General features: G+C 41.4%; 1 protein-coding gene across 1 annotated transcript in view; it reads right to left on the reverse strand.

Annotated features, from left to right (window-relative positions):
• The window catches only part of LOC147703161 (active breakpoint cluster region-related protein-like), a 372,854-nt gene that overhangs the window by 256,447 nt on the left and 90,103 nt on the right, over nucleotides 1-26,304 (reverse strand). The window contains exons 3-8 of the mRNA XM_086931703.1: nucleotides 22,932-23,036; nucleotides 15,748-15,936; nucleotides 13,205-13,312; nucleotides 11,191-11,245; nucleotides 3,966-4,018; nucleotides 3,514-3,654 (exon numbers count right to left, since the gene is read on the reverse strand). Of these exons, the coding sequence (XP_086787829.1) occupies nucleotides 3,514-3,654; nucleotides 3,966-4,018; nucleotides 11,191-11,245; nucleotides 13,205-13,312; nucleotides 15,748-15,936; nucleotides 22,932-23,036 (651 nt within the window). The remainder of the gene's footprint in view (nucleotides 1-3,513; nucleotides 3,655-3,965; nucleotides 4,019-11,190; nucleotides 11,246-13,204; nucleotides 13,313-15,747; nucleotides 15,937-22,931; nucleotides 23,037-26,304) is intronic.

A 26,304-nucleotide genomic window follows, 5' to 3' on the forward strand; every position in this document is an offset into this window, starting at 1 on the left:
AGGATGTGAGCCGGTCCTCCAATGCCTTTCCAGGGTCTGTACAGCTTGGCTGACTTCCTATCCTGCCTGGCCCTATCCAGCTGGGGCATTTGGATGTTGAATAGCTCAACTGAGTGATCTGACCAGGCCATGGACTCAGTATAGACGAACTGAAGGTCCGGATTGTTCGTAAAGATGCCATCCAGAGTGTGCCCTACTGTATGGGTAGCCCCCATTACCACCTGAGTGAGTCCCGCCCTCTGCATTGCTTCAACCAGGGCTAGAGTGTCCAGGTCTGAGCTACCTTCTAGGTGGAAATTCAAATCTCCTAATGCTGTAAAGGATTTAGTACACAGGGCTTCTTCCAAGATAATACCAACTGTTTCGAGGAATTGTGACCTGGATCCAGGTGGTCTACACAGGAGGCAGCTCTGAAAAGTTTGGTGATTTGAGATTCATAGCTTAAACCCCAGTGCCTCACACGTTTGTGAGGACACCGCCTCAAATGATCCCCGGATGGAGGCATGATAAATAATAGCAAGCCCACTTCCTCTTTTGCCGGCTCTGTCCAGAACACGGCTCAGGTAACCTGACGTTGTGGCAATAACTAAATCCGGTCCAGAGGCCGAATCCGTCCAGGTCTCCGTAATGAAAGCAATTTTTGCATTTTTGTCCTTGATCAGTTCAGCACATTCTGTGCTATGTTTGACCAGGGACCTGGTGTTAATAAGTATACAGTTAATTGTATTCATCTCACTATCCCCCCTGGTGTTGTGGGTCTTAATGAATGCCCTGATTGGTCTACAAAGAATTGTAGGTGGGCAAGACGAGCATGCTGGGCACAAAATAAGTCCTGTCAACATATCCTTGTCTGGTCTTATACAAATGCAATCCCCCCCCCCCCCACTTAAGACTTAACAATAACTCACGGTTGTAAACCCTCCTGGTCTGACAATCTGAGGAAAAATTACCAGGGCTCCTGGCGCTCGGCGCTGGAGTGGAGCGGACTGGCGCAGACGGGCTTGCCTTTGGCGCGGTTTTGGCGTGCCACTGGCGTGCCGGCGGCGCGCCCGCTGCACCCGCCCGCTGCGCGGGCGGGAGTGCATAGTTCTTTTATACAGTGTAGAGGAGGGTGGGAGACGTCCAACAGCTGGAGCGACAACCCTTTCCTCCTAGCAATATGGCGGCTGCAACCCTATTCTCCCACGGCGTCATCACCTAGTCGGCTGCGCCGGGGATCGGGGTTCAGAATGCGGCGTGGTCAGAGAGTGCAGGTAATTTTAAACACAGAATGATGATAGTGTCAGATTAGCCAAGAAAACACAATTCTTAAAAGTGCAACACAATTTTTTAAAAACAAAGAGATAGTTATCAAAGCTTCAGTTCAAGCATTAGGAGCTGATTTAGAGGTGGACAGGAATGGGTATTAGGCACTAAATGCAAGTAGTTAGCAGCAGTAATAGTGGAAAACCTCCATGTAAACCATGACTCACTTATGTGGTGCCGGCCAAAAAGCGCCACTGATGTGTGGGACACTTCTTATGTGGCTACTGACAATGTATCCCCTTTTCCCCATCCTTGGGGCACCCACATTCCCGCTGGCCATGAACTCATGGCAGACAGCCATTGTGGAATTTCTTTAGTCAACAATTTTCTCCCGGTACGGACCTGGCCATGCTGGCAGGAGAAAGCCTCCCAGATGCATCCAGGGGAGGAACCATTGGTAGAAGCTTGACTGGTCATCAGACTCTAAATAGAGCAAGCAGACCGACTTTGGTGGGCATGAAACTTCACAACGTTTGGTTCAGAGGACCCTGCCTACCAAACTCTAACTTAGGTCCTACTTGTGTTCCCATAAAGACTCAATGTAGGACACTGCCAACTGGTTTAACAGCTGATTATTGGAAGACTTGGACATGCATGCACCTTCATCAAGCGGCTATAAAAATGCAATCTGGAAGAATAACTGGTTTATACAGGAGTGCTGGATAGCCAGAATCGAGTACAAGCAACTCCAGGGAAAGGGGTGAAAAGCGAGATCACCATTTGACAAGCAAAGCCCATAGTTACGCCTAAATGCTTTTGTAAAAATGCTTCAGGTGAAGAAAAGCTCACTGATTCAGGAGGAACTGACGATAAAGTCAGGAGTTTTGCAGCCCTCTTAGATTTTTGAAGCACTTACCACTTTAGGACACATGGTTGAGGTCTCTACTCCCTCTCCAACAATGCTTGACAACCTTGCAATTTTTTTCTAGTAGAAAACTGGGAGAAACAGGAACACCATCATGGCCAGTAGGCTCATGCCACTTTCAAACAGGTCCATTGTAAACATGAAAACTACACAGATATGGAAGAGGGAGAAAGCAATGGCCTGGCTGCTGTTTCAACCGGGCCATTCCCCTTCACGCTTAAACCTGTACCCCATGTTTCGGTTCAAGATTCTAAAGGGGAGTCCTTGCTTCAGCAATGATCTTCAAGTGTGAAAACTTCCTGGAAGTTGAAATGGTGAAGTCAAGCTGGCAGTGGGGAAGAAGGACCTAATAACTTCCTCCACATCAGAAAACTATCATCTCATGTCTAACTTGCCTACATTCAGCAACATGATGAAAGCTGTTACTTCTGGTCAGTTGCATGCCCATGAACGACTTTTGCTGACCACAACATGCCTGCCTTCATTCCATTCCAGATGAGAGCCGGCGGCCTGCCTGGGGTCACTTTTCCTGCCTCGATGGATAATGACTCATAATGATTCATGGAATATTTCTCAGTGTCGGCATTTAGTATATATCCAGCATCTAGGTGGGCTACCCGTGGCGTAGAAGGTGGATAATCAATGGTACACCGATGATACCAAGTTAGTTAAGTGGTGTCAAAGTGATACTCGCCTCAACTTTTTGATCGGGATCCAAGGGTGGATGGGACAGAGTATTCTGGCCTTGAAAAATGTCAAGATGGAGATAATGCTGATGGACAATAAAGCATCACCCTACCACACACAATGTGACATGTTTCAACAAGTTTGTTGGGTGTCTCAGTTCCATGCCTGTGCCTTAAGATGTGCCAGTGGTATGTATGTGGTGTTTTGATGTGACATGACATGACGTAGCATACGTGACACGAGAAAAGATAAAACATAAGCAGGCATCCTCAACCAAGTCATCATACCCCTCCCCAACTGTACTCCCTCCTCCCCTATACTTTCTCTCACTAACATTTATGTTTAAATATAACATTTTGATTTCTCTAACCATAACCCACCTATCTCCAAAATCCTTGAAAAGTTGTAAAGACCCGCAAATTAGAAACTCTTCGGATGTAAATAACGTAGAGGACAGAGAGAAAATTGGCCCAATGTGACAACCAACCATGTGCACACTAGAACTTAGAAATGAACAGTACAGATGTAAAGGAAGATTTTAGGCATAGACAACAAACAAGAGGATTGATAGAAGGAAAATGCAACACGCAACAAATACACCTTGAATGGGACACAAGGTATTGAAGACACAGGGTCCATCCTCCAGATTGACTCACCTTGGACGCGGCTGAGTTTTCACTGCTCCTATGAGGAGATATCTCATCATTCACCCCTGAGAGGAAGTAGTTGGAGGTGCAGAGGGCATCCTGCAGCAGGGGATAATCATGGTGGTCCTTCGGGGTGTACCGCAACAGGTCCTGTGGACCAAAAAACATGCAAGGAGAGGGCATAAAAGGCTGCGAGAGACACTACTCGCAAGGGATAAAGAGGGTAGGCAGATGATGAATGTGTGGACCCTATGACTTATTGACATTAATTTAATTAACGCTCTTGGACAATGCGGTAACACAATTAGCTCTATTTTTCTCCACATACAATTACTTGTCTAGAAACAGACTCCATTTGACGTTTGGCTGAGCAGAATAGGACAGGCGTGTGTGGACATCTAACCTCAATGAAGGTGTAGTTCGGAGCAACATGCAGGGAAACCATGTCCGGCGAAACTTACATGAAGAGCCAGAGTATTCCTGGTTACTCGATCAATTGGTGTCAGAAGAAGCTCTGAAAGGAAAAAAAACAGCCTGAGACAGATCATTGGTTGGGCAAAGTTACTTGCAGACCTATGGACAAGCTCTTGAATTGAAAACCTGGCATTCAAACCTAAAACAAGATAGTCATCAGGCTTATTTGTTTATTTGAAGAGTTTTATATAGCGCTGGCTAGCCCATCTCTTTGGACATTAAAACCAAGAAAAATTAAATACCAAACTCACTGAGCTCTTGTACAAAATCTTTTTTAAGTTCACTTCAAAATTTAAAGCCGTAAATAAAATCTCAACATGCAGTAGAACACACAATTTACATTACAAGAATCATATGTTTTAATACGTAGGTCTGAAATAAGCAAATTCATTCACATTTACATATAGCCTTTAGCCTAATCTTAAAATGTGACCCGGACACTAACCCTACCCTAATAGTATCTGTAACCTTTCAGCTAAACACTTAGGCCTCATTATGATGTCGAGGGGGTGGTCACCACCGACAGGCCGGCGGTGGTGGTCTGCCCGACATCCAGCTCATCTGCCCGACCGCTGTGTTACAATGAGGGTGGTCGGGGGAAAGACCATTGCCTTCAACAGGATCAAAGATCCCGTTGGGACGGAAGTCGGATTTCAAACCCTACTATGGACATATGTGCCTGTGCAGGTGATGCCGGAGATATTAGGATATCCCTTTCCAACTGCCTGTTCATGGCGGTCCCCTTCAATGTGGTCCACTGCTTAGTGGCCTGGGGGGCACAACTATGCACTGTGTGAGAGGCACCAAATGGTGCCTGGTGCACAGTGCATGGATGTTCACAAAATACTTTTTTCTAGTGCAGCTTGTACTGAGCCCTTTTCCTGTGACGCAGCACAAGCCACACTAGAAAAAAGCATTTTACAACCTCCTACATGGCGGTCGTATCCTAATAGGGTGGGGGGTTTCCTACCAGCGGCTATGGCAGTCGAACGCTCGTCAGACTGCCATCGTAATGGGGGGCTTACTTCTAACCCTATCCCCGCCCAAGACCCTAAGCCTACCTCAAACATGAACCCTGAATCTAAACATGACTGAACACTAATCCCAGTCTTTACTGTCAACCCAACCCTGGGCCAGGTCCCTTCCTTGAACCCTATTTTGCAAATGACTTTTAAAACGAATGGTACTCTTTTCCAAACCTTTGCCTATCACGCCTTCATTTTTACAGACTTTTTTTTTCAAGCTTTTATATTTCAACCTATTTCAACTTTTTACCAATTACTAATGTAAATAGGCACTCACAATTTAGAAGAATCCAAAAGATTTCATATTTCTTAATTTAGGTCTCATCTTTTAAACCTTGATATGTTTCTTATTGGAAAGGAGTGGGCCCAGAAACAAATAGATAACAACACATTGAATGAGTCAACATTGTTTTAATCACAATGAGACTGGGTATATTAAATATACACAAGAGTCAATCAAACAGTACAGTTGGTTGTACAGTGCCCCGAGTGGAATAGGGGAGGTGAGGGTAAGTGATCAGGTGAGGATGAGGTAGTGAGAAGGAATAAGTGACAGTAAAATCAGCGAATCAAGGAAAACTGTAATTATTATTCATATACAGTATGGTGGACCAACGGTTCATAATGGATAAATTGTGAGATCATACTCCACAAAAGCCTATAAATGAAACAATTGATGGGGTGAAGTTGATAAGCCAGTGAGCAATTGTCGACGTTTCGACCCTCTGATTAATGCAGGGATTAGTTGAGCCCTTGCTGCGGGGTCTTCATCAGGACCGAGAAGGGGGGCAAGCAACTTTCGCGCGGGCGCGGCAGAATGAAGCTGAGGATTGTTTGTGTCGAAGATGTTGGCACTCTCTATTCTTAGAGAGCAGTTTTTAAAATTCTTGGTTCGGTCCCCGAACTAATTTTTAGCACGTGCATTCTTTATATGTAAATGACCCATTCTTCGAGGAGATGGAACATTTCTTGAGAAAGTTTCTTTCTGCCGAGTAGTGCGTGTATTTTCTAACTGCCCCGGACAAGCTAACTCGATTACTGGCTGCTGACTTTCGCATATCCGGGGCCGCAAATAGCTGCAAAAGCGGCCCTGTAACAAAATCGTCCAAAAACAGGCCCGACAAAGATTCGGTCGCACCCCCAGGGGGCCGGCCGAGCACTTTGCCAGGGCCGGTTTTGGGTCTCAGTCCGGCCCTGCTACTGTTTCTTTTTGAACATCCGTGCTTGCACGACCCTCTCTCCTCTCAACACATCTGCACAAGCTCTCTTTACGAACTCCCAGTGTTCAGCATTCCATGCATTACTTGGATTCCTGCCTCTGTTGTCCTGACTTCCATCATTGGGGTTCTTTCTGTGCGACTTCAATTTTTGACAGCAATGCTGCCCTGCTAACTGCAACGCGACACTGCAAACTGAGTCCTTTCGAAATGCCAAGCTTACCGGTTCCGTGTCACACCTCCGTCTTCCTTTGACTGTGGGAAATCGCTTCGGTCACTTCTGGTTCTTCACGTCCTCGGCCGTGGGAGATCGCTCCGATCGTGAATTGCTCAACGCTGTGTTCCTTTCTCTTCTGTGACGTCCACATGCATGTGCACCTATTACATACTGCTTCTAGCACATATTCGTCATTTTGCCCTTACTTGCCTGCTGCGTCTCATGTGGTTTCGGTGATCCACACGCCAATTTTATGACATTTCTCCTGGAATTTTTGTGGATTTAGTCATCCAGTCATTCTATTAGTTATATTTTTCTGAAACAATTACTCACTTATTTGCCTCATTGTTTGTTTGTATATTGCCATTCACACTATTTTTTTTTGGTCATTTTTTAGAAGCATTTATTTTACTGTGCAAGCTGTTATACCTCCCAGTTATTTTTTACAAGAACCTGGTGAACCATCTCTTAATTGGCAGTTGTGGTTCAGATCATTCAATGTGTATTTGGGAGCAATCGATGGGTTGAAATTTAAACCAGACAGAAAACCTAGTCTTCTGTACCTCTATTCAGTTGTAGAAGGGCAGAATGCCTTTGACCATTCACCTGTGAATATACTGGTCATGACAGTGGTGATACGGATGAATATCAAATGGCTCTCAAACAATTGAGTACATATTTTGAGGGCAGAGTCAACTTGGTGGTGCACAGATATAAATTCTTTACTCGTGTTCAGGGTTCGAAATAATTTATTGATACATATGTCGCTGTCTTATAAGTCTTAGCCAGTTACTGTAAATTTGAAGACTTTACGTCTGAACTCATCAGAGCTCAAATAGTTTGTCAATGATTTTCAAAGAAAAGTACTTTCTTGTAAAAACCCATCCCTAGATAAAACCATCGATATAGCCAAGAGTATTGAATGTTCAGAGTTGGATTCCAAACAATTAGAATTTAATACCAACAATACCACTGTAGCTAAAGTTAATGTTTCAGGTAACAATCCACAGACCTTTAATCCCAATGATGTTAAGCAAAAGAAGGGCAAAGATTCTATTGATAGCAGCGCCACAGAAGGAAAAACCACAGCACCAGTTCGAAACTTTTTAGATCTGGTTCCCTGTCTCATCTATCTAACTATAAAAATTGTCAAGCTATTGCTTAAGAATGTTGGAGATGTAAGAAAATGGGCCACTTTTGAAAGGTTTGCAGGGGTGGGAAATGTTTTCATATCGGAAGTGTTCAAGAACACTCAATTTCGGACAACTAAGAGTTTGTTGAAAAAAGAGTAGCTTTGTCTGTGCTTTCTGTTGAATATTTCGAAATCAGCAACGCATGCACTGAAAAAAGATATGGCGACCCGTTAGTAAATATCAAAATTCAAAACTCTGACATTCCTTTATTATTTGACTCTGGAGCCATAATCACTATTATTTCGATTAACATGTACGATCAATCTTGGTCACATATGGTACTACTTCCTCCTGATGTTATCACAACTGCATTTGAAGGCAGCAGAATTAATTTGGCTGGCTATTTTCGGCAGATATCATGTTTGATAACAAAACCATTCATGGAAAAGTATATGTGGCTTACAAAGGCAATAATGTGTTAAGATGGTGGCACCAAGTGGAGTTCGGCATGATTATCAAACCAGGCCAGAAAAATCCTGTTTTTTTAGTGAATTCTGTTTTTGAACACAGTCAATGAATTCAAAAATTTGAAATTGTGTTCCATGATAAGATTGGCGAGATCAAAGATTTTGTCCATACCAGTAAGGTTAAAGATGGTGTAATTCCCATGAAACACAAACTTCGAAAAGTCCCACACAGCATAAGAAGTGAACTTACTACCATGTTAAATAAAATGCAGACTGATGGCATTATTGAAAACGTTGATGCTACCCTGTGGTTATCTCCCATGGTTTGGCTAAAAAGAGGTCTGGTGAACTTTGTTTATGTGTGGATTTAAGATCCCTCAATAAGGCCATTTGGGTAGAGAATTTTCCCTTATCACACACTGATGATTTGATTACAGCTGTAGGTCAGTCCAAATGTTTTTCTACGTTGGATTTGCAGTCAGCGTACCATCAGGTTGTTTTAAATAAACAATCTCGTCATCTAACAGCTTTTGTAACACCTGATGGTACATTTCAATTTTGTCGAATGCCATTTAGACTGGGTTCTGCTGCTTCGGGGATTCAGAAAGTTATGACCAAGATGCTTCAAAATGTTCCTAATGTTGTAGTCTTTCAAGACAATATCCTTGTCCACACTGATACAGAAAATGAACACAACCAAGTACTAGAGTTAGTTTTACAAACAATACAAAACAATGATGTAAATTTGAGAGAAGACAAATGAATTTTTGCTGTTAATGAAATTGAATATTTAGGCCATGTTCTCACCAAGGATGGTGTAAAACCGAAACCCAGCAATGTCGAAGGCATTGTTAATGCACCACATCCTGTGTTTCAGGAATTTACTAAAAAAGGGATCCCATTTCATTTGGATGGCCACTTGTCAAGAACATTTTGTTCTTATGAAGGAGTGTGTTTTATCCGTTCCAGCTCTTCAGGTATATGTTGAAAGCAGGGAAACCTTTATTATAGTAGATTCCAGTTCCTATGGTGTGGGCGCTGACTTATCTAAAATGATTGAAAACAAGGAAGTGACAATAGGTTTTGCTTCAAGGTGATAAAAGATGTTGAATTGAGGTATTTGGTTATTGAAAAGGAAATGCTGGTGTGAGTATGGGGTGTTGTTAAATTTAAATCATATGTGTGGGGAAGGAAACTTTGGTTGAGAACTGACCATAAATCTTTGGTTGACATCCTCTCAGGTATTAAAATAAAGAAGTCTACAGCTAGACTTACTAGGTTGGCCACAGAATTGTTAGAATTAAAACAATGTTGTGCTTCATATTGCTGGTGGCAAAAATGTTAAACCTGAATTTCTGTCCAGACTTCCCATTGAAAATGTTGAGTTGAAAGCTGAAGGTCTAGAGGATATTGAAGAATGTATCGTTGTCAATGTATATGACACTGTGATATGTCCCAACATTGAGATTTGTCAGGATGTCTTATCCAATGGTTCTCTCCTGAAAGAAGTTATGGCCTATGTTGTCAAAGTTTGTCCCAAAGAAAAATCCTTGATGGCTGATTTACAACCTTATTTGAAAGTAGCTGATGAACTTTCAATTGAAAATAACTTACTAGTGTGGGGAGATAACCATATTCCTCCCAACAACTTCAGGATTAAAATTATGGAAACAGCTCATTCTGGTCATTTGGGCATGACTGCCACCAAAAGCAGGATCAGGAATGATTTTTGGTGGCCCAGTATTGAGTGTGATATTGAGTACATGGTAAGAGATTGTGTGCGATGCTCTTACAGTGATAAGCATTTGACAACATCTACACCTGTTCCCAAGCCTACTCTTTGTCCTGACAGAGTATGGCAAAGATTTGCTGTGGATTTTCTTGGTCCTTTTCATATTCTACCCAAATATATGAACTATTTTATTGCACTAATTGATCACTTATCCAGATGGGTGGAAGTGGGTGGAAGTGAGAGGCATTTCTGAACCCAACACCAAATCTGTCATTAGATGTGTTTAGGAGAGAAGGGGTGCTGGAGGAATTGTTGACAGATAATGGTGTACAGTTTACTTTGTTGTGTCTGCAAGAAATGTTAACAAATTTAGGTGTGAAACATCTATGCACTCCTCTTTACCCTCCACAATTCAATGACAAAGTTGAAAGGTTCAACAGGGCTTTGGTTGAATGCATACAAAGTACTGTCAGTGAGAGGAGACTGTGAAACAGATGTGAGAGATGTGGTTTGGACACATAGAACCACTCCCCATTCAGTTTCTGGAGCAGTTCCTTTTGAGTTAATGAGAGGAAGACAGGCTTCTTCTTCTCGCAATCATTTTTGGAAAATAAAAGCACTTGGTGGTGACTGTGATGTTTCTTCTCATTCTAGAAAGGCTAAATATACTAGTGATCTTGTTAATCATGAGAAATATGTAAAGAACAGCTCTTTAAGGTAAAGAAAAGTTACAAAATTTGTGGTGGGTGAGTGTGTTCGAGTAAAAGATCCTCTACTTTTACAAAAAGGCAAGTCTAAGTTCAGAGAACTCAGTTGCATTGTTGATATTAAAGGCCATGCTGTCAAACTTGAAAATGGACAGTGGTGGAATGTGTCTTGTTTGGCTAAAATTGGTAATTACATTGATAAATCAAAGTTAGAGTTTACTGATTCTGATGTTGAAAATGTGCAGAGGAGTTGCAGAATAAGAAGGATTCCCAAGAAACGTTGTGACTAGTTTGTTTTGATTAATTTTTTTTCTCTCTTTTATTTTTTTTAAAGGGGGAGGAGATATGTGGTGTTCCTTTACCTCGCATTCTTATCCTCTGTTTACCATTTGTCGGCTCCTCTATTCCTCATTTTATGGTTTAGAATGTATGCACCCTGTTGGTGCTTCTATTATATTTTATTCTGTATTAGAATGTCAGGGACAGGGGACTAGAACTCAGATGTGCAGTTTGTGCTGATCCTCTGGGCTCGTTGGACCTGTAAGCTTTTCCTGCAATAAACTTCCAAGAGAAAACTACTTTGATTGTCTGCCTCTCAACTTCACAAGTGCCAAAACCAGTGAAGGATTCCATATATGCCCCAACGAAGTAGTGATTGTTTGGTGAGATCCAGAATTTTGGACTGACTGCGGAAAGGTGTGAATAGATACTCACCTTCGAGTGTGTAGATAGACTTTGCATCTTTCGAAGAGATTGGCAGCTTTATTGCCTGTGGAAGAGAGATATGACAGGGAAATTGACAGCTGTGTTAACCTACAAGATCATACAACCAATCTTTTCAGTCTATGTCAACTTAAGAGGATATACAAGTTCATTTCCTGTAGACTATGCATAGTGCAGAATACACATGAATGCAGAACTCTTCTCCCAATAATTCTGGAGCAACACAGTATTTATCCCCAACAGATCACTTTCCCGGAAAAAAATATTGACCTCCTATTGGATAAGGCAGCTACTCCAGCATTAAATGATTAACTCATCATAACCTTTGAAGGCACAGGACAGTTCCTTTACTTAGATGGTCCTACCTACAAGGACTCCATGTCTCTAATACATGGTTTAATTCTCCACATTCACAGGGCAGGTGGGGTCATGGTCTCCCCCATGCGCACTTGCTTTGGTACTGTAGTTGATGGAGCAAGGTGGTGAAACAAAATTTTGTGTACCCCTTGTAAAATTATACTCCAATAACAGTAACTCGTATTAATGAAACGTTGTGCATGTATAACCAACGTAGAATAAGAAATGCACCTACACAAATACACGTGGGAAATAATCTTGCTTGTGTTGCAATCATAATCAACTAATTATGTGATTTTGTCATGTCCTAAACTAATAAGCAGCTTTAAATTAATGGAATGCGGCATAAACGTGCTTTTGTTTATGTGTCTTTGTGTAAAAACGCGAAAATAAAGTAAGTATATTGCGCTTAAATGTAGCTATTTGTTAGGTAAATATTAATTGGGAAAACCTTAGTAAGGGGGGAGGTAAACAGAAGGGTTAAATGATTTAAATTGATGTTTGTTTGTGTTTGGTTCTATGATAGTTCCCATTTCTGAGTCGTGAGGCCTAAAAGAAAATGGAGTCACTCGATTATTGTGGCCACAAAAGAACTGCGCATGTGTGAGAATTGAATGCGAGCAGCTTGAGCCTGGACTGCCTAAGGTTCAAGGTCGATTTGGACTGGAAGTGCAGATGGCTGCCAAGTGATAAGCACAGTGGTACAGAACGTGGGAAATATGCAGAACGTTGCGAGTAGGGAACCGGACTAGGCTGGGCATTCAATAATACAATGGACCCATTAGAAAAATTGCAGACGGAAGGAAACTTGAGTTTCGATGACGAGATGATGCTCATCCACCCCAAAATTGTCAAATCAGAACTCACATTTAAGTTAAAAGATACACTTTTAGTTAGATAGAGCTAGTGAAAAAGTTATAAAAAGTGCTGATTTTACTGAAGGGGACCGCTTCCTTCAATTACCTCTCGAGATGCTGCCGGATTGCTGATTTTTCCTGAGATGTAAGAAACCTGCCTAACTTTGTCTTCTTTTACAGGGAAATGCACTTTATCTGAGATTCTCGTTAGGGATGTTAGGAGAATAGGTAAATGTTTTGGGAACTATCTGTCTTTTGCCAATATTTGATCTATTAAAATAATAAAAATGTCTATTCTTGGATTTTCCTTAAATAAATGATTTAGCTGTCCTAAATCTGAATCCTTATATTTTAAAGGTCGAATTTTTCTGCAATAAAACAAATAAAGTGAATAATCTTAGACATGCTGAATTTGCTATTAATAAAAATTAGATAAAGAGAGAATCAAGCTGGTCTTGAGTTTTCCTACGCCTAATTTTCTTACTAGCAGATCCATTGATCTCAATGGTGGTGTGTCTTAAATAATGTCATATTTTATGAAACCTTGGTAAAAACATCTAAAACTGCAGGTGTAAATAGTATAAATATGCAATTTAGTTTTTTGACACTCCAGTTTGATACAGCAGCTTTTCCTTTGAATTTCACCAATCAATGAAGTAAAGTGTAAGTGTTTAAGTGTGGTTCGCAGTGATATGGGCCCCACTGTTTGAGAGTATGTTAGAAATTATACTTCAGGGAGAGGTGACATGTCTTTAGAAAACATTTCCGGAGGAGCGCTGCATCATACCTACCTCAGCCACTTTCTGGAAGCGTCCATCTGAGTTGGTACACTTCTTCACTGTCTGCAGAGCAATGTGATGGTTACCAATATAGGAGCGGTATACACCCAGCTGGGTCACCTGTACAGAAACATAAGTAAGATGGACCGATGAGAGGTGATAGACACAGCAGAAGTAAGAAAACTAAAAATATAGAAATAAAAGAAATTCAGAGCGGAGAAGGAGGAAATGAGTTGGGGAAGAAAAAATGGTCTACATCAGGCTGCAGGTACTCCACTCTTCCAGATGTTTCTTCAGTCTTTCATAAGCTAAGTCATGGTGTACTAGAACTGAGAAAATTCCCTCTTTCTATTCTCCGCCATTGTGTATCTGACTGTGAACGAGGTCTCTTTCAATGTCTGCTGCTTACCGGCATCTCCTTCAGGAATATGGTTAAGGTCAAGGCTCTTCTATGGATGTATCAATGCTGGAAAAATATGGTTCTTGATATCAAACATTTTCCTTGCTTCATTCCACTCGCCTGATATTTTCCAGCTTTTAGAAAAAGGTTGTGATGATAGTAGGTTGGCCGCTTGCCTTTGCTTTCATTTTCCTTGCTTCGACTCTCTTGTGTGTTTTGTCTATCTTTACCTTCTCTCAATCCAAAGGGTAGATCAGGTAATTCTGTAGCTCTATTGAGGACCCCTTGAAAGTGGATACTCAATTGGTTGTTTGCTCATGCACAGAAAGGGCTAGGAGCCAAACCCTCTAGAGGAAGCTGTCTGTCTGTGGCAATGCCAGCAAAGTAAATTTTAGATTGCGGATGTGTTCTTACACTATTTCTGCTCTCTTGGCATAGATGCAAGAAATCCAGTTTCTAGTGCACAGATACATAGCTATAAGGCTTCAGTAGATTCTGGAACAGTTTGGATTCATTTTACCATTTTGTACCTTTCTTTGCAAGCCAAGTATAATCGTTCCAAAGCCCACTGCATACAAAACTGTGAATTTACTTGGGATGAAACACTCTATTTATAGTCTCATGAGTGTTTCATTCAAGGTAACAAGATCAGTGATCTGTAGCACTTTTGTTCAAAGTGCCCTGACATTTGTCTTGTGTTCCAGGAGGGACGGGACATTTTCTAGAAATCCAGATGTACCGATCTGAACGTAGCCCTCCAGTGGTTAAAAAAGACGTGGGCGTGCGTGTCATTAAAACTTGCTGCAAGAGAGGGGGATTATTCATGTCTAGGGGACGAGATTTCTGCCTCGCCTGAAAGTGAGAGAGGTGATGACCGATGTTCTTTTCTGTCACTAAGCTCTTAAGGCCTGGCTGCGTAAAGCAACCAGGAAATATCGTCTGGGACCCCAAGAGAACTCAACCCTTCTTCTGTACCAAACCTGTATGATTTAATATGAGTTGAAACATAGGATTGTGGTCTGTTAACCGAAAAGTCGCTGCTCATATCTCTTGACCAGAAGCTCTGAAGTCTATCCATGCCGGATCCTCCTCCTCAATAGGGTTTAATAAAGATCTAGGGAGTTGAGATCTCTCACCACCCAGTACTAGCATGATTACTCCTCCATCCAAAGCTCTTCCAATTACTCTGCTTGTATCTCTCTTCTATACTGTTGCCAGATGACTCCATGTGTAAAATGGCTACTTTTAGAAATCACTGTTTTCAGGTATCTATTCATTCAGATAAACTAAAGTGAATCCCAACTACAACTCCCAGTTCGCAAAAGGTTGTTACCTGAAAACCCAAGACTGAAGCAGTGTTTCATTGGTCACATGGACCTGTCTGGTTACATTACCCATGCGCTAGGTTTTGGGAACCCTCTTCTGTCTTAGGCTACTCCTTCCTCTGGCTAATCTCTAGTCCCCCTACAGGAAATATGTAGTTACTGCAGGTTGGGTCCTCACTTTTGACACTTTGTTTCTCTTCCATACCAAGCACCCACTTACTTTCAACCTCAGACTCGGCCACCTGATTAACCCCTAGACTCCCTGTCTCATAACAGGCTCTGGGAATTAACCCTTGTAGATATGGGATACCCCTCCTCCTTGTTTACTGATCCCTTCTCTCACTATCCAGGTCCTGAAGAAAGCCTCTACTATCAGCTGCTTGTTCCCTCCCTCTTCCATCTCCCTAGCCTTCGCTTACATCCTACTTACCAGAATCTGAAAATGTCTCCTAATGTAGTGCGTTCTACATTGTTTTTGATCTCCAGTACCCCACTGTTCCACTGCCTGCTGTTGTCTCCACTCCTTTCTTTATGTCCTAATACCTACTGTCGCATCCTGTATACCAGATTCCTGAGAAGGTCTCCCACCACTGGCTCCTTTCCCAATTCTTCGCTTCATCTCCTCTGCCCCGCTCTGATATCCCACAGACCATGTTCAAGTAGAGTTTTCCTACTTTTGGCCTCCGTATACTGTACTTGCCTGCATTCTCCAGTCTCTGAAACCCACTCTTGAATTCTCAATACCAGAGTCTGGAAGAGATCTCCCACCATTGGCTTGCAACCCCACACTGCCCATACTATCCTGATCCACGCTCTCACATCCCACTTACCAGGTTCTGAAAAAGGTCTCCCACTGCCGGCTGCTGGCTTTTGACCTGCTCCAGCCGCTGCCTCAGGCAGCGATAGAACCACTGGTGCAGCTCCAGGAGTTCTGGCACCTGGAAAAAGATTGCCTGGATCTGTTGGGAGCTTAGGACTGGCTGGGAGGTTTTCGCAGTCATCTTCAGGGCTTTCATGAGCTGAAATGAGAGACCGAACAAAGACTCGTTACAATAAAAGACAAAGGAAACTAAACCCAAAGACAGTTTAATCAGATGAGGATTTTTATTGTATTGTTTGTTTTAATATAGTAGTATTTTTGTATGGCACTGATGATGTCAGATGGATGGTTCTGATGATTGAAGATCATAATAAGAACTGAGATGGTCAGTGCAGACTTGTGAGGAGTAAGTTGGGATGTTGATTGTAAGCTTGATGGAAGGGGCAAAAGTTCAGTACTTCCCAGGAAATTGCAATATAAATTCCATATGAAGTGAGAGGAAGCTCAATAGGTCAGAGCCTTGTACACGTTCTATAGCTAAACTATGTGTACCTCACGAATAGATGAAGGATTACTTTGTGTAACTGATTGCGGGGTCTGGCAGGTTGGAATTGCACCATCAATTTAGCGAGGTAGTGTGACGCCTGATTGAGTATGGCCTTATGGAAAGTAGGACTTGAATGTATCATTTGTTTAATTTGGAGCCAGAAGAGTAGCATATCACATCAAGAGCAGACCAGGTCTAGGAATGGTGTGTAGCCATGACGGAGACCGTGAAACATAAGTATAACTGTATAACTATCACTGATGAATTTCTATAGTTTTGTGTGGGTAAAACATCAACCTAACTATAATGTATATATTGTCCCTGTAACCTTAGGTTTTTTCATTCAATATATGTTAACTCTATATAATTATATCATATATAATCACATGAAAATTACCCAGTAATGCCTGCAAGCAAATGGTATTGCTGAAATGCTCATGGATACCATTATGAAATCCAGTCTACATGTGCTTAATATGCACTGGTAGTTGAAGGTGGGCCCACTAACACCTATTTTTGAGGACCACCACTTATTTTTGTTCATCAGACTGCCCCAACTTCATGCCAAAGAATCAGATATGAGTTCAGAGGAAAACCTGTACTTGTTATTGAAGTACCTTGATACAAGTAACTCAAGTTAAAGGAACAAGGGTGTCCACAATTGGCTCATAAAAGTCCATAAGGAGAAATATTTCTTATTTTGAATGTGTGACAAAGTTGTATATACAGGGCCTGATTCACAAAGGTAACTTACACTTTTGAGTGATTTACACTTTTGAAAAGTTTTTTACTTTTTGGCTATTCTTTTTTAAAAAAAAGTTTTTTATTGGCATTTCACAAAAGATTGTAATACAAAAGTACATTCGCAGTATTATACTTCAATGCAATATGTTTGTTTCAAACATTTTGTAACTGCTTAACCATGCTCATCAACATTATCACATACAAGGCATCTTGTATTAATGCAAAACATGATTCTATGTTTTGTAACCAGATTCTTGAACATATCTTTTAGTTCAACGTAACTCCCCAACACCCTCCCCCTCCACACGTACGTCCCTTGGATTCTTATACCATAACATGTTACCATTGATGTAATTCCTATTTTTGTGTATTATATGAAGGCTGTCAGTCAGGTGTCTCGTCTGCGGGTTCGTGTTCTGCTTAGTTTGGAGGTAATTTATCATCAGTGACCATGCTAGGAGGTCATCTGCCAATTTGTCATCTTTGCGAACCATTTTCATTCTTACGCACTCAGCAGTGGCCCATTCACACATATCTTTTAACCATCTGTCTACTCTCATGGGCGTTGGTATTTGCCATTCAATAGCAATGCGTCTTTTCGCAAAAATTAACCCAACATAGCAAATTTCCTGCTTAGCTTCTTATTTTTGGGTGTAGGGAACAGACCCAGTTCCACTGTCCTTGTCGACTTTTTGGCTATTCATAAAATCAGGGAGTTTATTTACTCTTAAAGTATTGCTTACATGTCTCCCCCAAATTAAAAGGCCTGGCAATTCACAAGTTGCATTTTGTTGAATTACAAAACATATCACAAAATGCATGTGGCTACTAACATGTGTAATTTACTCTTACACTGGTAATTAACTTTATTACTCTTGGCTATTCACAAAATCCAAGTTTAAAGTTACTCAAAAGTGTAAGAGTAAATCACCCATGTATGTTACTCAAAAGTATGTTTCCTTTCTGAATCAGGACCATAGTCTTCAGAGTCAACGTATTTTAAGAAAGTAGTGGTGAAAGATAAAACCCAGATGTCACAAGTTCAATATGATGTTCTTTTGCAAGACTAGTCTTGTTTTGAAACCACAGATGACAAGCCTGTTCATGTATCTGGAAAGATCATATGTCTACCTCAGCGTTTAATGTGAACTCCAATTGTTGCCTGTTTTTTTGTGAATGTTTTCTTCAAATGTCTTCCTTTTCTTATACTTGGTTCTTTCTATTACTCTCTTCATTTGTTTATTTTAAAAAGGGAAAAATGTAATGTTCCTGTTGCCTTTGGTCCCTTGGAGTGGAATTCTCCGGTTCTTAAAATATTTAGGGTATCACAAGTACAATATAAGTTTTTGACCTGTTGGTCAGTTATAGAGATGCATGAAGATGGAGTGATGATTTAATGCTGAAGCTCCTAAACTCACATGGAGGTATATAAATGCATTCATTATCTGTGACTGTAGCTCCTTATACCCCTTTTAACGAAATCACGGCCAAGGGATTCACCATTGCCGCATCTAAGCATAGAGGTAAGGATGAGGCTTTACGCCAGAGCTACCGGCTTTAGAGCAGGAAAGCCAGGTTCGAGTCTCGGCATCGGCTCACATCTTAGGATACGGTGCAAATCACGTAATCTCTGTGGTCCTAAAATAAATGAAAGTATCCTTGTATAGTGTAACTGGTTCTCACATAAAGCGTTCCAATAACTCTGGATTAAGTTTGTGCTATATAAAAGTACTGCAGAAAACTGTAGTTCCTCATCACACTTCTGTCTCACGACCTAGTGCATTTACTGCCCTTTTCAATTGAATCCGGGTTGAGCTCTCACTTAGTTTTGTCGGACGTGTTTGTTTACGAGGTGTGAAGACTGCTATTGAAAGTTCTACTGCTTGTGGCCTGACTGTGACCTCTCTGAAACGACAGAGGTGCCTGGAAGAAGGCATGGCCAATCAGGCACAGAAGCTTTGACTGGGTGGTGGCAGTATCAGCAGGCTCCCTCTAAATGAGTCCCTTGCCCATCCATCTTGTAAAAGACCCCTCTAAGGCCCAGTGTGGGTTGAGACTTTCGATTTGCACACCGACCAATTATCCTCCTCTGTAATGATAAAGGTACAACTGAAATAGGAGAGATCAAGCCAAGGCAGACTGGTGACTGGAGTACCACAAATGACCCAACTAGGGTACCACACATTACCAACTCTGTAAGCATGAATCTTGCAACTAACGTACCGTAGAATACCTAACTACGGCATCATAAATCACACAGATCTGGTAACTTGATGTGCTCAATGAGTTACCATAGGACACCCAATATCAACACCAAACGTCACACAGGTAAGATATCATTTGGGCAATTATGTTTCCACAGATCATCGAAATATGGTACGACAAGCACCAGAGGTCACTCAAATAGGGAATTGTACATTACACACCTAGCAATGTACCATGAATCATCTATGAGAAAAAAAGAAATCCTTCTACTTGGATACCATAGAATATAAAAATTGGGTACCTCTGACCAGTCAACTAGAGTAGCTGCCAGGGCACACCCTGGGGATTATCCTCATCACTTCCTCCACTTCTGCCTTATTCTATGATCCTCAGATCGGCGCCCCATTGGGTGTCCCTGGAGCCTCCTCTATCACCCTTGTCTTCCCACTCAATGTCCCTGAGGCTGCAGCCCCTTCAAGTGTGAGGAGGAGTGTTCAGGCAGTCTAATATATGGACATAGGCACTTAACCGGGAATGTGGAAGGTTCTGGTGAGGTCTGTTGGGGCACAAGGCTGTTGAAACCTTGCTCTTCCATGAGAAGAATGTGTTAAGGAAGATTAGGGATCTTGCAAGATCACACAATCTTGCGTGGAACGGGTATCTCAGTAGGTTCTGTGCAAGATGGCCGCTGTCAGTGATAGAGAGCATCCAGCAGTGCAGCATTGAGCCAAAGAAATCCAGAGGGCTTACCTAAAATGAATGGATTTCATAAAGCTTCAGAAACATCCAGGTGAGTGAGCATTTCACTATCTGTAGAGTGTGTGCAGTTTGATGAGTGAATAGGAGACAGGGAACTGGGTACTTTGTGACCAAGCCACAGCCAAGCACCTCCAGGGACATTTTCTGTGTGACATTTGGAAAAGAGATGTGGCAAATTGGGGACGAAAATGTGGAAAGAAGGTAAAATAATAAAAGACAATATCAAGTACAAAGAAGCATTTGGGTCTTAGCAATTCAGGGAACTCAAAACTAGCGACGTTGTCCCCTTTATGGATGAAGTAAGACCTCCAAAGAAATACAATGACAATTTGCAGCAGAGTCTGCATCGTAAGCAGAGCTGTAAGATGTGTGTTTGTACTTTAGGGGTGCAAATTGTAGCAAATACAAATATGAGGCTATTTGTGAAAGGGGTCTGTGTTAATGGATGTTTCTCTTTTTAGGCAATTACTGGTTCTCACCTAATCCCTAATCCCCAACATCCCTTCCCTTCTGAGAATAGAAAGTAGAAGGTCAGGTTCTCCTGAGACATCATCTTCGGGTGTTGGTTGAATTGTACGCATTGTTAGATGATTTTGTCAGAATTTATCAATAATGATGATTAAAATGTCATTTTAATTCTTGATATTACATATATAGTTTCAATTGGTATGAATAAATGCTTTTACTAATGTTATTTGTTTATGCCACATTCATTATGTAAAATGCCATCTTAGACAAGGGGGAAGTCATCGCTGTCACTCACTCATTCCTGCCCCCCCCCCCCGCAAACACATCTCTCCCAAACAAATGTTATGGCTTGTTTGTTTTCATTCTAGATCCATTCACTGAAAGAAGTTCCTATTGTCAAATGTTCCATGTTAGTTTAAACATCTCTGGAGGACATTAGCATAGAAGGTTTTGAATATTTTTTCCTAGAAACTGGTGTGGTGCTTATGTGTTAAGATAATGATTATTTACATTGTGTTCTAATTTGCTGAAGAATTGATACTTTTGCTCACACCACGATAATTCTGCTGTTTTTCCAAATTTGTTATGCAAGGTTTGTGTATAAGAGGCTCTGATTTTGGAGGTGAGCCAGGAGAAGATGTTCTATTCTTCTAGGAATGCTGCCCAAATTCTTACTGATTTTGCTGCTCATTTGGGAATCATTTCTGATTTTGTTACCCTCTGTATAACTTTGCATCTGAAAGCCTATTTGACATTGACTAGAATTGTTGAATGGACTCCATTGATTACTAATATCTTTCTGTTCTGCTAATTGATGTTTGGAAGGCCGCTTTGGCTTGCAAATTCTGTCTGTGGGAGAATTGTATGAGGTACATTTTTTGAGTGTTTACATTTTTAAGATGTCTTGATTTTGGGGTACAGTTTTGCTCCCACAGCATCTCAATCAAGGAACTAAGAATAGCAGTCTTAATTGTATTTAGTTCTAGAAGACTTGTTCCTTGTGAACAACATTGAACTGAGCACTCTTTAACATCTCTCCAGCAGGCTCGACTCCCTCTAGACCGTTTCCTAACTCGCTCTTATACATTTTACCATAGTCTGTTGTCTTCTCTCCAAGCAACAGCTCTAATAAAGTGTGAGTGGCAAGTAGTTACATTTTGCTCCCATGTAAGTATTCCAGAAACTGACAGTACTTCTGTTCACATGTCTACCATAGTAATGGTCAATAAGGGTTCCATGGATCACACAACTAACAACAAAATTTACTCAGCCGTTTAGCAGTTGCAGACCCAGCAATTCACTAAATCACAGGATTTGTGAAGGCTAATTAGCTCTTTGCTATTGCAGTTTTGGAAGGGCTGTGTTTAGGGCATCCCTTCCAATAAGCAGTTTGCAATGCAACGTCTCAATGGCATGCAGCCACAATTTTGGTAAAAAAAACAATGAAAAGTTACTGACTCCTCAAATGAGGTGGTGGTAACCCATTTACAAAGTGAAATGAATGTTCTTGGGGCTCGGTCTCCTTTGTGAATAATAAAAAATGGTTTGCTGGGTAGTAGGCAATGGTCCAGCGGTCTACTAAGCAGACTGCCATCTCAGTGACGGCATCCTAATCGGAGAAAGAACAATTTAATATGTAACCTATTAATACCAATGAGGTATGTCGGATTGTTACCCACTCTGAATCAAAATTTTGCAAACAGACCTTGTAGTAGCTAAGTTGGTTCTCAAAACCTCAATGGATTCACAATAGTCAGTGTGCAAATTGCGACCACTTTTTCCAATTTTGATACACCTGGTCCTGTAGTTCTACGGATCCTTCAAATGCAGTCCCAATGAACAGAAAATTGGGGAATAAAAAATAATATTAGATTAGCGTGAACCGCCTAACTAGAGTAAAATGGATTATACAACTTGGGTACCACAGGTCCCATCTCTGTGATGCAACAGATTCCAAAGCCCAGATGAATATGGTTGATACGAGCAGGGTAAAACTCATCACCTAACTTTGATAACATAAACTAGGAACCACAGATTACACAGTTTAGCATAGCTAAGGGGTAATGGATAAGCCAACTAGGGTGCTACAAATCACATATGTAGAGAAGCACAGATTACAACATTTAGGAATAACAGATTAAATAACTAAGAAACAAATGCACCCAAATATGGCACTACAAATCGCATAATTAGTTTTGTAAAGTACATGAATAAATGTTCACGGATCATAAAGCTAGGGTACACCAGGATATAAAAATAGGGCACAATAGAACACAAAACTATGGATAGCCGGATAATTGTTGAAATTATTTTCATGTGTCACTAGTAGAAAACTACTCAAAGTAGCACTATAAAGACAATGTCTTTGGAGAAAGTGTCCAAGCTACTAAGCACTGAAGACGTAAACGCCAAGTCACTTAACACACTTAGGAGCATGAATCTTGTTCTCACAATGTCCTCACAATACTCACAAGCACCAGGGCCTGGAGTCCGCTCAAGTACTCTGCTTCACATTCCACCATCTTCCGCAGGGCTGCGGTCCGCTTCTCCAGCAGATCTTCCTCCCATGACACCACCTGAGGTAAGAGACAGAGAGTAAGAGACTTGTGTATTGCACCACAGTGGTGTCCGACACCTCATAATATTTTCTCTTGAATCTCTTCTAACCAAAGACCAAAAATGTATGTTTATTTTTTAATGTGCCAATGGTGTGTCCCGGTTTTCAGGCCATTATAGAAGGTATATCCCTTTTTTAAATTACTAGACCGGATTACATAAAGTAGAACTGAGTCGGTTACAATTTGCACCCAACAATAAATGCAAAACATCTGCACAGACTGGTAAGTGCAAACATTCATCGTTTGCACTGTTCAGTGTGAATGTCAGTGAAAATTACACAGTAGCGGGGAAGATGTATGCATTCTGACTCCCTGGATCGAGAACTGGTCCTGGTACTAGCTCATGTCATCGTTGCTGACATCTCAGGAACGCTTAATGGTGTGGAGCATGAATGGGTCTGCAGACGTTGTTAGAAACTGTAAAACAGACATGTTTAGTCAGAAATTGGGGGACAGCTTTGCACTCCCTATGGCAAAATCAAATCACTGCTTCTTGTGTCAGATTCCAGGGACAAACTCCAGCGGTTTGTGGCCTTCTCAGTACCAAGAACAGAGTTAGTTCTATTCCCAAGGGTGGCTCCTCTATTAAGGCGGGGGAGTGCCGGCCCACTAATCGAAATGCCTCACCCCCATGCTCCAGAGATGAAAAATAAAATGGTAATACAGTTAATGTATTGCCATTCTATTTTCCAATAACCCCGACTCGAGCCGAGCATCACGACATGGGCTGGGCAGGTGCTGACTGGCAGCAGCAGAAAGAAATCATGGGCAGGGCACTTATGTTTAAATTTCACATGTCCCTTTGGCCGGCTGTTTTGCGACGACCAGCTAGACATGCGCACTTTAAACCTCTCAAACCAGCTGTCTTGAACAGCTGGGTTGAGACCGAGCACAGGCCTCCAGTGCTCTTTGGAACGTTGAGAGAGCCTGCTCCAACCAATCCTGGCGCTGTTCTCATTCTGCATTAGATCAGTGCCAGGATTGGTTAGGGGAGTTTATGGGGCCTGTGCTGGAGGAGTAAAGGACATCGGACGAGAGCTTGGACATGTTTTCTTTTCTTTTTTTTAATGTTTTTATGTTAATGTTTTGAATTTATTTAATTGCCAACATGCATTACATTGCTGTTTCAGAGTTATGATAATGTAATGCATGTCTGCATTTTAGTTGATGTAATGTGCCTGCATTAACTGGCACCCACCTCCCATTTGCCCGCCTTACCACTCCCAGTAGGTGGCAGAGGCCACTGTCTATTCCAAGGAGACTCTTGTCCTCTTGAATAAACCCAGACATGGGCGCTAGAAGTAGGTATGTGGGTGGTCCTGCAGCACCCACAAGTTAATGCTGCAGGAGTTGAGAAGGGAATGAGCATTAAAGAGACCATTAAGCATAGTTTATCTTGCCACATTTGCAGTGTGTTCAAAGATTGAGGTCTATGCTATGGTGCCCCACAGGCCCCATAGCGGAAGGTCAGGGGGAAGGGGGCCCTGCTACGGGCACCCAAAGTCACTTTCCGAAAGCCTTTCCTTGTCAGATAGGTTGACATGTCGGAAACCAACATTGTTATTCCGACGCCGAACCCGAGGCTGGCTCCACCTTTTTCATGGGATTACAATTCTGCTACTCTTCTGACAGGCTCTGTGAGCCCATTGGAAGAGGAGTGGAATACCCCCGCGGATTTCTCTCTGACTGCCATCATCATAAAACAGCGGTCGGAGGGAAAGCCTCGATGTTGGCTGGAAAGTCTCCGTCAGAGTGTTGGAGGCTCTCCGCCCAACATCGAAATTAGGCCCAATGGTTTTACATGATGCTTTAACGGGCTTTGAGAAATATAGTAAGGTGATTATTTGAGAAACATTAGCGGAAAGGAGAGAAATGATATGGTACTTGGTACACTGTAAGATGGCTGCTGGTTACTGGGTTTTACGGTGAAAATCGAAATTACCTTTCACAATGCTTACATAAGAAGTCAGTTATCAATCTATTAAAAAAACAGTGTCACTTTTTCACCATTTAAGGAAAATGCACATATTCAAAACAAGTCTCTGTTATTTCTGGGCGAATCAGTTACACCAACATAAATCTGTTAGTTATAAGTAAAAAGTCAGTTTGTTCTCTACAAAAACTGGAGAAGAATAAATTGTCTCTCGTACCTTTTTTGTATGTTTTATGTATGCTCTTTGCCATCTTTTTGTTAATATATTTTTATTTGTTGTCTTCACTTTCTGTGTGTTTTTGAATAAGAAGAGGTTTGATATTATATTAAGGATTTGTTGTACCTCAGCATTTCTTTACGCTATTCGCAATTTACTTGTTTTGATCCAGACATGTATATCTGCTGGCCACTTTATGGTTAGTCATGTAATACCAGACAAGCTTGTTTATAAAAAAGCATCATAATTATTGTTCCAGAATCAAAAAGAGAACATCAAGAAATTCAATATATAGTCTTGTTTTGTTTAATATCCCTTCAGTTCAAAACATTCTATGAAATCAATGACATTGAAAATCTAGGCATTATGCCAAGAGTTCAAAGAACAGACTGTGCATAAAGTATTAGCAGTACATATAGTACATGGAATGTTGGCAATACACGTGATGTTCACATTAAATTCACAGTTTACTGAATCTTTGAGCACTACAGAGAGACACGAAAGTGACGGCCACGTTGGGAGTCCTAGTCCTAGGACCATCCAGATCGTGATGGTGAAAAAACAGCAGATGACAGCCGACATGTGTTTCGTTACTTAATATGTAACTTTCTCAGGGCTCACTCTTGATATGTTGGCGTGGTGAGTATATTTTGTCATTGTATATTGGCTCTGTGCGATGAAAACTGATAAATTGTAGGTCACAAAGACAGTTATCCTCAGCGTATATAGGATACGTTGTGTTGTATGGCGTAGTTACCTCAGAACCGTTCAGTGACCTTGTGCAATAGTAATTTAGATTCCGCCCCGTGTTTGAATTCTAAAACACTTAGTAGAGGTGATTCATAACGGTAGACTCTCCATTCTTCGAGTTTCAAAAAGTAGCGTAGAGAGTATTATGGTGTGCAGCAACCAAGGACTATGATATGTCCTTGGTAAAAGAAGAATAGTATTGGATAGTGTCCGGGGCAATCTTTCGATGTAAGCGGCGGCGGTCTGGTATTACATGACTAACCATAAAGTAGCTATCAGATATACATGTCTGGATCAAAACAAGCAAATTGCGAGTAGCGTAAAGA

This window comes from Lissotriton vulgaris, chromosome 7 (assembly GCF_964263255.1).
Source record: "Lissotriton vulgaris chromosome 7, aLisVul1.2, whole genome shotgun sequence".
Classification (NCBI taxonomy): Eukaryota; Metazoa; Chordata; class Amphibia; order Caudata; family Salamandridae; genus Lissotriton; species Lissotriton vulgaris.